Source organism: Lichenostomus cassidix, chromosome W (assembly GCF_008360975.1).
Source record: "Lichenostomus cassidix isolate B80296 chromosome W, HeHo_3.0, whole genome shotgun sequence".
Taxonomy (NCBI): domain Eukaryota; kingdom Metazoa; phylum Chordata; class Aves; order Passeriformes; family Meliphagidae; genus Lichenostomus; species Lichenostomus cassidix.
This window is the reverse complement of record NC_139510.1, coordinates 12,420,032-12,436,479: the sequence shown is the minus strand read 5'-3', so window position 1 is coordinate 12,436,479 and position 16,448 is coordinate 12,420,032. Positions and strand designations below refer to the sequence as shown.

The 16,448-nt window shown below is 45.9% G+C and overlaps 1 protein-coding gene and 1 long non-coding RNA gene across 4 annotated transcripts in view; both read left to right on the top strand.

The window, feature by feature from the left end:
- LOC146425500 (uncharacterized) overlaps window positions 1–16,448 on the top strand; it is an 865,580-nt gene that overhangs the window by 9,462 nt on the left and 839,670 nt on the right. The gene's annotated exons all lie outside the window — the stretch shown is intronic.
- LOC146425513 (E3 ubiquitin-protein ligase KCMF1-like) overlaps window positions 11,113–16,448 on the top strand; it is a 107,382-nt gene continuing 102,046 nt past the window's right edge. The window contains exons 1-2 of one of the 3 annotated variants that reach the window (XM_085041664.1): window positions 11,113–11,133; window positions 11,682–11,789. In XM_085041664.1, coding sequence (XP_084897790.1) covers window position 11,133; window positions 11,682–11,789 — 109 coding nt within the window. In that variant the 5' untranslated portion in view covers window positions 11,113–11,132. Of the gene's footprint in view, window positions 11,134–11,226; window positions 11,301–11,681; window positions 11,790–16,448 lie in introns of those variants that run through there. The other 2 variants (XM_085041662.1, XM_085041663.1) reach the window with 2 other exon arrangements.

Here is a 16,448-nt window from a genome sequence, read left to right as displayed (position 1 = left end):
CTCTATATATGTGATGAAATCAAAACAATAAAGGTCATTCCTTCTTGCCACTGAGAACCGATGCATTCATTACTCTGCTAGCTGCTCAACAGCGACAGATGGCATGCCCAGGACCGAGAAGGCTAATTTCCAATGGGCAATGGCATCACGACTCTTTTCTTCAGTATGAGCAGTTGCCTACACAGCTGAGGAGAAAGTGTCAATAGACACATGCACATACTTGAATCGGCCAAACTCAGGGATGTGTGTCACATCTGTCTGCCAAAGCTGCAAGGCCTTTAGGCCTCTGGGGTTTACCCCCAGTGGCAGAGGAGCAGCGAGTCCATGGCAGTCAGCACAAGCACTGACAATGTCACGAGCCTCTGTTGGCGTCAATTGAAACTGCTTCTGCAGGGTATGTGTACTCTGATGAAAGAAATTGTGTGATGCCTTGGCTTGTGAAATTTTGTCAGGCTGAGGTGCCACCCATGCAGGGTTGGCTAGCATGTCAGCCCTGGCATTGCCTTCTGTTATAAAACCTGGTAATTTGGTGTGGCTTCGAATGTGCAAAATATAATATGGATGCATTCAAACTTGAATTGCCTTCCACAAAGTTTGCAATAGCGAGAACAGAGTCGCATTATTGACTTCCTTTAAAAGTGAACAATCCAAACGTTTGGTTATATCCACTACATAAGCAGAGTCAGTGACCAAATTCAAAGCAACCTGAGAGAACCGCTGAAAAGCTATGGCAACTGCCTTCAATTCAACCAACTGAGCAGAGCCTGTCTCATGGCTTTTCAGCACTTGCCACTCAGATCCTTCCTCCCAGGTGACAATGGCCTTTCCTGTTTTCCCAGAGCCGTCCGTGAAGACGGTGGGTCCATGAACTGGCACCCAACTGCTCTTTGGCTGCAATGTAAAACTGACTGAATTTGCCAGCTGCAGCAATTTCTGGCTGGGCAGATGATAAGCAATCTGCCCTGAGAAACTTTGCAGTGCACTTTGCAAAGGAGCGCTATTAGCAAGACTCCATTCAAAGCTGTCCCATGATACCGGAACAACAATCGTTGCAGCATCTGCTGCCATAAATTGTAAACACCGATAACGGCATTTGATTATCAGGCAAGCGATCAATTCAAACAATGTGAGTGCTGTCTTTTTTGGCTGATGGGGCAAAAAGACCCATTCCAGGATATGCAAAGGGTCATCCCATTGTTTGTTCCACTGGCCAATTATACCTGTAGGATGGAGGTCTGGAGCAGTAATGAAAACAGTGATATCAGTAGAGGAATCTACTCGATAAACCTGACGAGCAGAAATAAGCTTGCTGCACTTCATTCAGCACCCGTCGCACCTCAGGAGTCAATTTCCGAGGTGAGCTTAGATCAGAGTCCCCCTTTAAAATTTTAAAAAGCAGGCAAAGTTGTGCATTGGTTAGTCCCAAATACGGACGTAACCAGTTGATGATACCCATCAATTTTTGGCCATCATTCAGTGTCTTAATAGAGTCTGAAAACTGCACCTCTTGATGTTGTATGGTTTGATCCAAAATTTTGGCTCCTAAATATTTCCAAGGAGGCTGTTGTTGAACTTTCTCTGGAGCCACTTGCAACCCATAGGAATGCAAGGCAACGAGCAGTCAAGGCTGTAACCTCTGCAACTCATCCTGGGTGGATGCTGCCACCAGGATATCATCCATATAATGGTAGCAGAGTGCCTCAGGAAACTGCTCACGGATTCCGGTCAAGGCCTTAGCGACATACTATTGACAGATAGCCGGGCTATTCTTCATGCCCTGAGGTAACACTTTCCATTGAAATCTCTTTACAGGCTCCACATTCTTAATTGCAGGCATAGTAAAGGCAAATTTTGGTCTGTCATTGGGGTGCAAAGGGATTGTGAAAAAACAATCCTTCAAATCAACGATCAAGATTTCCCACCCTGTGGGAATCATTGTAGGTGAGGGCATGCCAGGCTGTATGCTCCCCATACTTTCCATCACTGCATTAACTTTTCAGAGATCTTGCAACAGTCTCCATTTCCCCGATTTTTTCTTAATTACGAAAACAGGGGTGTTCCAGGGACTGGTAGAAGGCTCAATGTGTCCCTGTTGCAGTTGCTCCTGAACCAGCTGACAAAGGGCAACTAATTTGTCTTTTGGCAGGGGCCACTGTGGTTCCCATATAGGTGTTTTAGTCAGCCATCGCAGAGATAGCATGGAATACAGTGCTCCCTTGCACACAGTGACCCCTATTAAAAATTTGTCGTGATTCGCACCCCCAAGCTGCCAAAGCATCCAGTCCCCAGAGGTTAATTGGAGCTGGAGTGACAAAGGGCCAGATTGAGGCCATGTGTCCCTCTGGGTCTTTCACCAACACAGGTCACTTACTCAGTCGGCTCTGTGTGATTCCTCCCAGCCCCATGATAGCTGATCCTGCAGGGGCTAAAGGCCATGAAGGAGGCCATGAAGTGGAGGAAAGTACTGTTGCATCAGCACCTGTATCAATCAAACCTCGGATCCGAATTCAGTGCAGATGCGCTTTCGGCATGATGAGGGTACATGTCATCTGTGGTGACTCATTAGAGATGGCAGGAGCCCAGTAGACCTACGGAAGTCCCGGCAGTTCAGTGCTGTTACCTCTGCCAACTTGCTGGTCTACCCTGGGAACAGAAGACTCAAAAGGCAACAATTGAGCAATGTGAGTCTTTTCAGGCATGGTGATGTGGGGGTCTGATGTGGAAACTGTAGCATGAATCTGGCCTGTGAAATCAGCATCTATAACTTCTGGAAGAACAAGGATCCCTTGGCTGGTGGCATCAGGCCCTCCCACAAGTAGTGCACTGAATCCCTGATCTAGGGGTCCATGCACATCCAAGGGAATCCTATGGGCATCACCAGATTCTAGGATGACTGTTGCTGCGGTGTAGGCGTTTACTCGGACTGAGCCTTGGGTGCTGCCTCCACATTGACTGGATAGGCCTGTGTTGCCACCCTGTTCTGGAGGAACTGTCGTGACGGGGTCAAATCCCCCTTTTTGCACCCCTCTTCATGTTTCCCGACAGGGGTAGACCATCTGTGACCTGCAATATTCTGGACAATGACCTGGCCTACCACACCTCCCACACTGAGGAATCCTGGTCCCCGAATTTTCCTTCTGCTTTGATTTGACTCGTTTCCATTTGTTCCCAGCTTTGGGCTGTTTTTGTCCCTGATCAGGGGGTTCCTGACCAGGCGATAGAAATGCAGCCAAGGCGGATTTACTTGGACTGTCTGCCTGCACCTTACCGCAAGCTTATACCATGTCTGTGACTGAAGGATCCCCTGGTAGGGCATTTATGATCCTTCTACACTCCTCGTTGGCATTGTCTCTTGCCAACTGCTTGAACAATATCTGTCTCAATGTACTATCTTCCACCTGTTTTTGCAAGGCTGCTGCTAGCTTCTCTACAAAGGTCAGGAAAAGCTCAGATTGCCCCTGATGTATTTTTGAATACCGTGTTTGTGGGGCAATCATCTCTATAGTTTTTACAATGGCTCCCATACCGAGCTTTTGGGCTTGCTCCAGAATCCGAAGATCCCAAGTAGCTTGGACGTTGGGGTTAATGAAATATCCTCTACCCATAAGGACGTCAGCCCCAATCATGCGCCTAGGGTCCTCAGGAGGCAAGGACATATTGTCCTTTATCTGTTTTCCACCATCATTCTCCAATTGTTCTCAAAAACTCTGTATTGCACGGGGTGAAACAAGAATTGAGTCAAATATGTAATATCAAATGGAGCAAGCAAATCACTATTTATCACTCTAATAATTTGCAAAACTTGTGAAGAAGACATTCCATGAGTCGTTCCCTTCGTAAAAAGGTCGTTTATGACCTTGCATGCAATGACGTGATGCTTGCTTTTCTCATCCGAGTCTGGGTCAGGCACAAACACCGGAAAAGCCTGAGTGTCTCCTTGCAGGAAGCTAGCATGACCTTGACCTGCCATAGCAGCTCCACAGCCCACCCGTCATCTTGGCATCCCTAATTTCTCTATAAGTTCCCAGTGTCCCGCATCCAGCATGCCCTGCTTTACTGATTCCTAGAAATGCAGGGAGTCATGTGGGCGTAATGGCCCCACGCTGTTTCAGCGTCTCCAGGGGTTGCTCAGAACCCAATGCTTTTTCACCACCCCGCCAGCACAAGCCTCCGCCCAGAAGGAAGGAACCCCTCTATGTCACTGTCTGCATCATCACTGTAGGGCTTGCTATCTGCGAGCCCTATCACAAAGGACGGGGTCTGGCTGGACGCAGTGTCCGCACTGAAAAGCAGCACAGAGATGGGATTGGGGGGATGGGCAAGAGGATGGCGGTGATACGAGCGCGGCATCAGGCGTGCTAGCCAAGTTCGCTGGCACAGCGTCAGTTAATATCGCTTGCTGCATTGGCACGAAAGCAGCTGGATCAGTGCGCTGTGCCGAGGCTGCATCTGCCACTGAAACCGTCAGAGGGACCGGTAGCTGTCTGTGTCCTGGATTCCCCCGCGCTCCCGCCGCCATTTCAGGTGCCGCCGCGGCAGTGAGCCCGGACACCTTCCGGGGTCTTGGGGCGGGGACTTCTGCCCCAGTCCAGCCTGCACGCTGCACGTGCCGCGCGCAGATCTCCACCATATCTCAGCAGAATCCGGCCACTTCGGCCAGTAAATCCATTAAAAGCCGAGATGAAGGGGGCTCATCTGGTGAAGACCCAAAAGCCCGTGTACCTGAGTTGCAGGAAGCCTTCCCCGGCAGCGCTTCAGTGGATATATCAATCAAATCTCCCAGACTGGAAGCACCGCCTGCCGGAGGCTTCTCTTCCAATTCCCGCATGGCCCGCGCAGCCCGCGTGGCTGGCATGGCGGCCGGGACCCTCGAGTCCGCAGCTTTTCTGGACGGAACCAGGGTCTGTTGCTGTCCCGCCCGTGTCATGGCAGGGCAAGCCGTTTCTGCACTCTCAGTCCCTGCCCCCGGGGCAGCCTGCACGGCAGCCGGGACCTCCGGCGGCGGCCCGGATGAGGGGAGAAGGAGCAGTGCCATTTCATGGAGGCAGAGGGGGGGGAATTCCCACCGCCGCTGGTGTCTTGGGGCCAGCCCGTTCTCCCTCTTTCTTCAGCATCTCCACTAGCTGATCATTTGGGTGGGGGTAAGTGCATAAAGTAAAATCATTTGGAGAGTTATACTTTCTCTTTTTGGACCCATCCGCTGCTGACTGTGGGGCCGCAGGGTCAGTCTGGATCGGGGGATTCTCTGTGCAGTGCTTGCCAACCGAAAGCAAGGAATCCAGACAGAGAGCCGCATGCAGCTCTGCAGTGTAAAATTCCTGTCCCCACAACGTGTCCCAGACCGCTCGCCATGTTCAGTGCAAGCGGATGGTTTTCTCGTCTCCAAATATCATCTCTTTCCACAAAGCCTTCCCAACCCTGAGCCACAAAGGACAGTCCACGTCCATGTCCCAGACTTCTGGGACCCCATTCTCGGCGGCCCACATCATTAAAACCCTGGTCAGGTGTTGCTTTCCTCTGACTGCTGGATCACACCAGGGGTCCTCCAAGAAAGCTCGCAAAAGTTCGTTTTTCGGCATTGGAGAGTCCATTTCCATCCCAAAACCAAGCCGTGCTGCGCGGCGGGTGGGGGGAGGGGACGGGTGCTGGTGTACCTTTGCGTTGCATGCAGTACGCATTGGTGGTCACCAGATGTCGCTGTTGGATCATTAGCGGAGTGAAGAGGCGAGACCTTTCAAGTGCTAGAAAGAACTAACTTTATTAAATAATTAACAATTTATATACACATCAGAGGGCCGTTTGGATTGGACCAACAATCATCCGCCCCCAGGGATTGATTGGCCCAAGCGTTTGACCACCTGTATCCAAAAGGCCATTTCAATAACATGAAAGTTTTATCTTTATTTATAAAACATAGAAGAAGAAGAGAAAAAAATCCCGTGGGAAAGGTTTCTGTGCTGCCACACAAGAGATCTTCCTAAAGATTACTGCTAAGTAAATTTTACTGAGTTACCATGCAAAGAGAGATACAGATACATATTGGTATTGGTTGACACTTTCAGTGGCTGGCCTGAAGCTTATCCTTGTCGCTCCAATACAGCAAGAGAAGTAGTGAAAGTTTTGCTCAATCATATAATTCCAAGCTTTGGAGTTCCTTTGGGAATGTCATCAGATAGAGGACCACATTTTGTTGCAACAGTGGTTGGGGAAATTAGCAAGATTTTGGGAATTACTTGAGATCTGCATACACCCTATAGACCCCAAACAAGTGACAAAGTTGAGCGTATGAACGGAACTCTTAAGACCCAAATTAGCAAAATTTGTCAAGAGACATCCATGACACGAGTTCAAGCCTTGCCTATAGCTTTACTGAAGATCCTCATACAACCGAGGCAGAGGGATAACATCAGTCCCTATGAAATATTGTATGGCAGGCCATATCAAATTCTGCATGTCCTGAGAAAAATTCATATGAAGGAAAAGCTTAATTTACAAAGATATCCAATGGCTTTAAGTTCCACTTCGCAAAAACTCCAGAATTACATCGTGTATTTCCAGGCCTATAAGACTAGACGCACCTGCACCTCCCTTCAAACCTGGAGACTGGGTCTATGTTAAATAGTGAAACAGCGATCCTTTACAGGCCAAGTAGAAAAGACCATTCCAAGTCCTGCTGACTACTTTTACTGCTGTTAAAGTTGCTGGCAAATGTCCCTGGATTCACTACTCCTGAGTTAAGAAGGTTCCTGCTCCTGAAAAAACTGAAAAAATAAAGACTGATACAAACAGAGATAATGTGGTGCAAAGTGTGTAGTTTCTATGCTTGTTATCTACAGAGTTAGTAACCATGACCCAATTATAGAACCAAAATTTGCATATGATTCCAGTCCAAAGTATATCCAAAACTCAAATTTTACATCAGGTAGCATTCAAAGATATAGTACGCTAAGCTTTGAATATTTCTTCCACACCTTCACATCATATTTACCAAACTAACCTGAAATTAAAAAACTGTTCATAGTAATTGTAATCATAATTTTCACATAATAGTTGGCTGTGTGAAACATTATTGCCATTAGACATTTACTATTGTTAAATATATATATTATTATTAAATGCATACTATTAGTAAGTATTTAAAATAAAAACCTGACAAAGTAGAGGCCTTGTCAGGCCTCTAAAAAAAAATGATGCCTTAAGAATTTCTAGTTTTTATTCTTCACGTATCTGTAGCTTTGGTGAAGTATAAAACACTAAAACCTCTGTTCCCAGCACCTTTAGCCAAAACAATTTCTCTGAATGGAAATCCAAGGACACATTCATTGCCCTAGAGCCTGAAAATATGTAAACAGTGAATTGGGGGGGAGCAGGCCTGAGGTGGTTAACATCATCACCTAAGGGTGTGATTGGAGAATTAAGGGCCAATATGCTAATACGACAGAACTTATAAAAGGTGAGGAGCTCGTGACCCGGCGTCCATTTTGGGTGTAGCCTCATGAGGGGGCTTTGTTTGCCCTGAATGTACCATAATGGCCTTTAATAAATTTGTTCGCTTTTTACTCTCTTGTCTTGGCCTCAGTTACAGGTAGCCTGTTTTAGTCATCAGCTATTTGGTGCTTAGTTACTTGCTGGGGTTAAACCATGACAACCATGCAGTTTTACTGGGGCAGCCTTTGGGCTTTGTGCTGTGCTTCAAGATATATACAACACTGTCAACTAAAATAGAAAACCCAGAACAAAATGCCAACTTCCAAAGAACATGTGCATGGTGGTGTAATGATCCTAACTATAAGATAATTGTACATCTAGGAGTTAGTGATCCACACAACAATTAACCTAACTAAGCCCAGGCCTGCATTGTACTGCACACATCCCTCAGTCACAGAATAAACTTAGCTTATTGTAACAGAGGAGCCTGCAGGCAGCTCCCACCTGATACCAGTGATTACATCCCCTGCATTTTCTTGCCTTGACCTAAAAGTAAAGCAGTGAGTTCTCATGTAAACATCCTTTCCGTTTGACAGTAGAAATGAACAGACTTGTTTTCTTGTAAGAAAACCCTATAAAGAGCTCAAATAACCAAAATGGGGTAACCCTTTCTACAGACAGGGTTTGCACAGTGTGCTTCTCCCTGATCAGAGGCCCATTCAATGCTGCACAACTCAGGGTTCCCACCGTCTGAAGGGACATAACATTATCTATACTATCCTCTCCCTCTTTATAGTTTTAGCTTTAATAAATAGCATTTAAATGATACATTACAGAGTCTAAGTGCTTTTCTTACCAGCATCATCATGAACTGGCACCTCCTGGTACAAAACACCCTCTTCCCCCTCTAGTCCCAAATCCCTATGTCACGGTCCACTTATAAGCAGATGCGTGATGGTTCGTACCAGCTACGATCTTGGAGTGCAAAAATAAAAGAAAGCACAAAATCCAACAAGTCAAGAGAGTTAAATTTCAATCCAAGGGGGAACTTTATTAATTTAGCCCGTAAAGCAGCCTGCAATAGAGAGAGAAAGAGAGAAAATTGGGAAAAAGATGGGGAGAAAAAGGAAGGAAAGGGGGCTATAGCTATCACCACAGGTTCACAGACGTCCGTCATCCCTGGGGTCCCGGTCAGTAGGCGTTCCTTGGCCTCTGCAATGATCGATGTGATCTTTCAGTGGGGAAGGTCTTTGGAGTTCAGTCACTCCAGAGCTGTCTTTTATGCTAGTCCATACACCTGGTCCCTCCTTGTGACCTGCCTTTGCTCCCCCTTAATTCTTGTGGAGATTTGCCAAACTCCATTTGGCAGGGTCAAGGGAGGAGTGTCCGAGGCATGGTCAGTAGGTTTTTCACAATGGGTGTCAGGGCGATGGGTGCAAAGCCTTCGTCACATACCAGCTTTGGCAGGCACGAGGCCTTTGTTCTGTACCAACTCAGGCAGGTGCAAAGCATTCATTCCATACCACCTTAGGCAGGTACAAAGCATTCGCTCCATACCAGCTTCAGGTAAGTACAAAGCATTCTCTGCGTAAGTCCTGCACCTGTAGTTTCTGATGAGAAATGTTGAGACAGAACTCGATTCTTTGATCGACCCTTACACCCTTCTGCCCTTTCCGCACCTCACCACATTCCCTCCCCTTTACCCTGAACATTCCTTTTCCTTTACCCCTCCCCTCTTCACCACAATCGCCTCTCTCTACTTTCCCCTCTTCCCGTTCCCTTCAACCCCACACCCTTGTGCCTCTTCCCCTCTCCCTCCCCTCTTACCTTCTATCCATTCTTCCCCCCTCCCTTACTTCTTGTCCACCTTCCAACTCCTCCCCATTTTCCCCATCTCCCTCTTCCTCTTAGCCCTCTCCCCACCCCCTTTTCCTTCCTCCAACCACCCCTCCCCCATCTGATTGATTCTTTCCCCTCCCATGATAGGTGGTTTAGAATCATTAGGGTTAGAAAAGACCTTTAAGATCATCAGGTCCAACTGTCAACCCACCACCACCACCATGTTCACCACTAAACCCATGTCCTCAAATGCCATATCCACATGTTTTGGGAACACTTCCAGGGATGGTGACTCCACCACTTCCCTGGGCAGCCTGTTCCAATGCTTTACAACCCTTTCTGTGAATTTTTTTCCCCCCTAATATCTAATCTAAACCTCCCCTGGTGCAACTTGAGGTCATTTCCTCTCATTTTGTCCCTTGTTACCTGGGAGAAGAGACCAACCTCCACCTGGCTACAACCTCCTTTCAGGTAGTTGAAGAGAGCGATAAGGTTTCTCGAGCCTCCTTTACTCCAGGCTGAATAACTCCAGCTCCCTCAGCCAGTCCTCATAAGACTTGTGGTCCAGACCCTTCACCAGCTTCATTGCCCTTCTCTGGACATGCTCCAACACCTCAATGTCTTTCTTGTAGTGAGAGGCCCAAAAATAAACACAGTACTTGAGGTGTGGCCTCACTAGTGCAGAGTACAAATGGACAATCACTTATTTGGTCCTGCTGGCCACACTATTTCCGATACAAGCCAGGATGCCATTGGCCTTTTTTTTTGGCCACCTGGGCACATCCTGGCTCATGTTCAGCTGGCTGTCAACCAGCACCCCTAGGTCCTTTGCAGCCAGACAGCTTTCCAGCCACTCATCCCATTTTACTTTTACAATTTCTTCTCTAGACTAATGTCTTTTTGCAAAAGACAAAAAGTTGCAGGGAAAACAAATAGAATTCTGAAAGTCACAAACTTTTTATTTTTCATCATTCTTCATAAGGTTCTGCTTCCTCCCTTTCCAACTATGAGGCTCTCACTTCGCTGTCACAGTAATCAGGCATGCTGCTGTTACTTTAAACCTCTTATGGGAAAGCTCCTGCAGCAGCCAGGAGCTGTGCAAAGTTTGGAGCTCCCCCTCCCCATTCTGAAACACACATCCCTATCCTTTGTAGCCTAACACTATTAAGAGGCAGAATGGAAAAAAATGCACAGAAAAGTATGGGAATATCCCACTAAAATGGCTTAGTTCGCCTATGACAAATCAGTATGTTACTGTGGCCACAAGGTCGCCCACTCTTCACCTCTCAGCACTTTGCAGCCTAAGCAGAAACACTGAAAATTATCAAGACTAGGTAAAACCCACACATGTACAATACGGTACCTGTTGCAGGCAGGCCGGCATTTACCTTTCTCAGCTGATTGAGAAGTTACCCAAGCAACCCTCAGTGTTTCAGGAGTCAGGCAGCCAGGACGGGGCAGGAAGCATCAGGGCATGTGTCACTGCTCGCTACACCTCCCCAAATGACAGAAAGGGCTTTGCAAGCCACACTGAAAAGGAGAGGGAATGGGAAGTACCATGAACCACCTCGCTGAGCTTATCCCCTTCCTCAAGGCTGTTGTTGGGTTGCTGCTATTCCTCGCTCTCTGGCGTCTTTACTAGGGGACGAGGGAGATCTCGTGCACCCGCAGAGGCGCAGCCCCACCCCTACAGCGGTGTGTTCTACAACAGGGACAAGCAGGGGGGCTCTTTTCCCTGCCTCCCGCAGCACATGAGCAATTGTCAGAGGCCAAAATGGTGAAGGAGGCTGTGTCTCTGGTGAATGCCTGGAGAAAGCAGTGTCTCCTAATTTAGAGGAAGAAGGGGAGAGACCCATCCAGTTACAAGTAAGCTACACTCAACTCCGCGGCTTTCTCTGCGCTGGGTGGTGCCGATCCTCCTTTCTATTGGCTGTGTACTTACTCTTCCTTCCTGTTTGCAGTAGTAGTGGCTATCGGACAGAGAAGGAATGAAGAAAAAAAGAGAGAAATAATTAAAACCCCCAAACAAACAGGTAGAGAAGGAAAGAAACGGGGAGACCTTGATCTTAGGGCGGGAAAGAGCTGAGGAGAGCGAGCAGTCAGTGTGTTTACAGTAATAACAGGAGAGGGAATAGAGGTGGGAACTCAGAAAGCGGGGTGTGGATTAAGGCGGCGGAAGAGGAAGAGTGGCCTACGATTCACTGTATCGTGGCGCCTAGGAAGTCACTGCTGGTGGATCCGCCCCCCGGGAGGGAGGAAGAGAGAGAGGGAGGGGGAGAGATACAGATAGGCCGGCCGGCCGGCAGGCTGGCTGAGGCCGTTGAAACCAATATCTCTTTACTTCACCCCGCTCCACCCCCCACCCCATTTCTTTCCCTTTTTTGTTGCTTGTTCGCTTCACGTTTGGGGGTCAGTGCGTAAGGCGGAAGGGACCTGGCCTCAAGCGACGCCTGAGCAGCCCAGCGGGAGCCTAAGGACAGGCCTGGGCAGCAGCCTCAAGATTAGGATGTCCCGACATGAAGGTGAGAGACCTAAGACCGCGGTGGGGGTGGGGGTGGGGGTGGGGGGGGAGGGGGAGATGTCCTTGAGCCCTGTACGGCCTCGCTTGCCGCTGTGTGAGGTGGGTCAACATGGCGGCACCGTCGCTCAGAGCGGGGCCTGTGGAGTCGGTTGCAAAAAGTGGCCATGGTGGGAGGAGGAAGGCGGCGGCCAAGCCTTGCTCTGTAGTGTTGCGGGAGGGGAGGCCGTGGTCGCGTACTATATGGATAGGCTCTGAGTCCTTTTTCTGTCGCCACTAAGCATGCACGCCAGGCCTGTGCTTGCTGAGGTTGAAGGGCCTACTGCAGCTTGAAATGGGCCTGGTCTCTGCCACTCCTCACTAGCCTGCAACTCGGGCCTTGCCTCGCCCCGGACAAGGAGTGTGTCCGAGGCAGATAATAGAGGGTAGGAGACAAGAGAGCTGTTTATTTTTCACTAGTCTTACTTCACTGTTTAAAAGATGAGCCTGAGAAGTGGGCCTGAAGGAATCTGTTTTGGGGTAAAGGAGGAAGGTGTGTGGGGAATGGGCATCAGAGTGGCTTGCTGATGTGCCCTGGGAGTTTTGAATGGCATGATGTGAAGGGAGGAGTGCAGGAGAAGAAGAGGAGGTGAGCTTGGCATGATATGCTCCATGTGAGGGGAAGTACCCTCAGGTTTCTTAGGGTATGGAGGAGGAGGAGGAAAAGAGATTGTGGGGCATAAGGCTCGGGGAGAGCAGTGCTTGGAGGGAGGCGATGCAAGAAGGGTGGCCTGGCATTCAGGAGAAGTGGATTGGAGTGTGGTCTACTTGGGTATAATGAAGATAGGGGAAGGGTTTGCATGGGAGGTATAGAAGGAATTTATGCAGGTAATTGGCTGTGGCGTTGGGAGAAAGAGTTTGCATTGTTTAGGTGTAGTTTGTATTTTGGTAGCTTTGGCAGGTTGGAAAGTAATATATTCTTTTCAAGTTTTGTATTTAAAAAGAGGAAATATGCCAATCTAGGAGCAGCTTTTGTAGAGGTTATCATCTAAGTATTTTGTGTGTTTGGCCTTGTTATTTTTTGGTGGGTTTTTCTTTGTTTTTTGGGTATTTTTTTGTTTTTGTTTTTTTGCTATGGATATATGAAGGGGATAGTTAAGGATTAATAGAAAAAGTGAGAATGGAGAGAAAAATGAAAGAAGGGAATTTATGTAGAGAGGAGTTATGTGTAAATTGCTTGGTTTTCTATCCCTTTTTACTGGTAGTTGCACTAATAAAAAATTATGTAGAAGTTCTGCCTTACGTCTTGAAAGGATCGTTTTTGGCTCTGTTAGGAACTAAATTTAGCACCTGTCTCCATAATTTTGATTCTCCTTGAGCTGTGAGAATAATCTTTGTAAAAGGAATTGAGATATCTTTATTTCATCTTGATGTTTTGAAAGCAATGTGCTGGAAGACTTCAATTTTTGGGAGTAATACTGACTTCTAGATGGAGGATTGATATGATGGCTATTTGGTGTACAGCTAGAGCATTTTGTTAGTGTGCATGCTTGCTTAATAGCAGACTTGCCTGAATCTGCTAACCCTTTTTTCTAGTCAAGGTACCAAATCTTGTTTCTTTTCTGATTAAGATGTTGTATATTGTGTGTTGTTTGGTTTTGGTGGTGTGCGTGGGATTGGTTTTTGGGTTTTTTGTGGGGTTTTTTTGCTGCTGTTTGTTGTTCTTGGGTTTTTTTTTCCAAAGAGTGTATGAGGGGGTTGTTGGAGATAATGCAGATAATGAAGCAAATGTGAGCAACAGGAAGTAAAATAAGGGCTAATAAGGTTTTGTGGCTTTGTTGGAAAAAGTACTCTGTAAACTGCTGATGTGATAGATATCCATGGTATGGGATATAAAGCAGGGTAGTAGGATGCAGACTTATTAGATTACACTGGTTAAAGCCACAAAAGTAGTATGATATGTTGTGATGCTTTAATAAAAGAGACTTATCAAAACAGTTTTAAAAAATGTGTTCCTGATTGACAGAGGTTATATTTTGAGTTTTTTCTCGTGTATGTTCTGTTTGTAGTGTGAGGAATAATGTTTTTCTTAGTCTTATCAGCAGAAATTTAAATATGGAAATAATGTTTAGCATGGTTTTGTTAAAAATTGGAAACGGGTATATCGGTGTCCTTTTAAGCTGCAGATTTAAAAAAATGAAAATAGTTATCTTCTAATAAACTGTTGATGGTAATGTTACATTGTTGACATAAATATTCTTCTATATTAGAAAGGAAAAACCTCATCAAAGCTGAAAAGATAAAGCTGCAGCAAGAGTTTTATTTTTGTGATAGATTTTATAGGAACCTGGTTTGTCTTTTCTGAATGTTTTTCTTTTATTCCTCATTTAACACATTATTAATTTTATATTAGTTATAAGGTTAGGATAAGTTGCCTTGATATAGGGTCTGTGGTTGACTGAAAGTTCTCAGTCTGTAAGATGATGGAAGTTGTTCTTGCAAGGATAAGGTATAGGAGAAAAGTGAGCTTCAGACATGTTAATAAATTGTATCACTGCTCTGTGGTTTTGGTGTTTTTTTTCTCAAAATGGCTTGGTTTTGCCAGAATCAGTTTTGTGATGGGGAAGGATGTCATTGAGAATATAAATGCTGGAGAACTTGGAATTACAATGTCTCAGGCCTCTTAAATAAGTATCTGATTGAGGTATAAGCTTACTTTTCATCAGTCTCTTGGTGCTTTCTTTGCTTTGTGGAGGGAAATTAAGTCTTGTGATAAGAAGTTGGTTGGGAGACAGGAAAACTGAGAGTAAATTTAACACTTGACCTTTTGCCATTGACTGCTGCATACCTTCAAAAGTGGAACAGGTATAGAACTTGAGAAATTATCCAGAGAGTGGAGGATGTGAGGGAGGGGAATAGCGAGATAGAAATGTTTGCAAATAGGACAGTTATGTGAGCTGGAGTGATTAGAAGGTCTTCCAAGAAACTTTAGAGACAGCTAATGCTTAATAATGAGTGACACAAGATGAGCGAAATTAACTTGCGTTGAGAGGAAAAGCAATATGGAAAAACTAACTTTTTCTGTACCTTAGTGTTTACTTCACTGTTATCAACTTGGGAAAGGTTGTGGGGTATCAGTGTGGATAATCACACTTGTTTTCACTGCTACTGTGTTTGTTGGTGAGATATGAAGAATGTTACTGCATTCAAGAAGCTGTTCAGAACAGCAAGGTTGTCAAGTTGAGTACTCAGGAGTTGGGATGTGCCACAACTAGATTGCGCGGAGAAACCTAATTCAGCCCTCTTTGAGTACGCACACTGTGAAATTAAATAGCCACATATTATCTTTGTTGTACTCTGCCCTGTCAAGGGTACAAAGGGAAGGAGGCTGTTGTCTGTAGGGGAGGACCAGATGAGACATTATAGAAAGAAAGTAAGTATTTTTGAGAGTTCAGAAGTGAGTACAAGCAGTTGCTTGACTCCTACCTTTTACAGTCTTTTGTTCAAGGTTGGAGCCCTTTTTGAAGATGTCAAAGTACCTTAAGGGTTTTATTCAAGTGATTAGGTTTGTTCTTTCTTTGAGGCTCGCTTGATTGCAGCACATTTCACATTTGTGAATAACCTGTGTGATAGCCTCCATGGTCAGGTCCACCCCTTGATCACAAGCCTGTTTGTATGTTACATCCCTTCCTAGATGTCCTGATATTTCATACGTCCTTCGGGCTATAAACAGCTCACCTTTCCGCACCCAGTCCAAGTCTACCCGAGCTATTTCAATCTTGGCAGCCTTATCTACCTGTTCATTGTTTTGATGTTCTTCGGTGGCACGACTTTTGGGCACGTGAGTGTCTACATGACATACCTTCAGAGTCATGTTTTCTACCTGTGCAGCGATGTCCTGCCACAGTGCAGCAGCCCAGATGGGTTTGCCCCTGCATTGCCAATTGGTGGTCTTCTTCCATTTCTGTAGCCATCCCCATAGGGCATTAGCCACCATCCAGGAGTCAGTATAGAGTGCAGGCCACTTCTCTCATTCAGCAATCTCTAGGGCAATTTGGATGGCTTTCACTTCTGCAAACTGACTTGACTTTATAATAGGTGCCTTATAAGTAAAGGCTATTCTTAAAGTAGTTCTGCGACCCTCATGGGTCAAATTAGTATTGGTAGGTGTTGCTATAGACATTTCAGATAGCTGCCTGAAGGAATGGCATCTGCAGAGCACAAATTACTAGGCTTAGCACATGGCATCGTATTGAAGAAATCGTATTTAAATTGTGTTTTCACATATATGGGTGGGTTTTATACTATGTAATGGTGTGAGAGTTACTCTATTTGTTTCTCGTATCCTGGAAGCAGGAATGATTTAAGCAGTATGAGCAGAAAGCTGAATAAGGAGCTCATCTCTGATAGGAATGTTGAGAATCAGATGTAAAAATACGACAGTCTATTCAAGAATTAAAAAACCCCAACACAGCAGTTTGAAATAATAATTGGTTGGGGGTACAGAACCCAATAATTTGTTGGGGGGTGCTATGATGGATGTTTTCTGAGTACCTGTATCAGATCAGCAGCCAATGGCTTCTGTTTGTGATGCTTGCATTGAATTTCATGTTAAACTTGCTCCAAACATGTTGTTCCCTTTCCTCAAATGTTTTTTGTTAATTAATGCTTTTGAAAACAATAT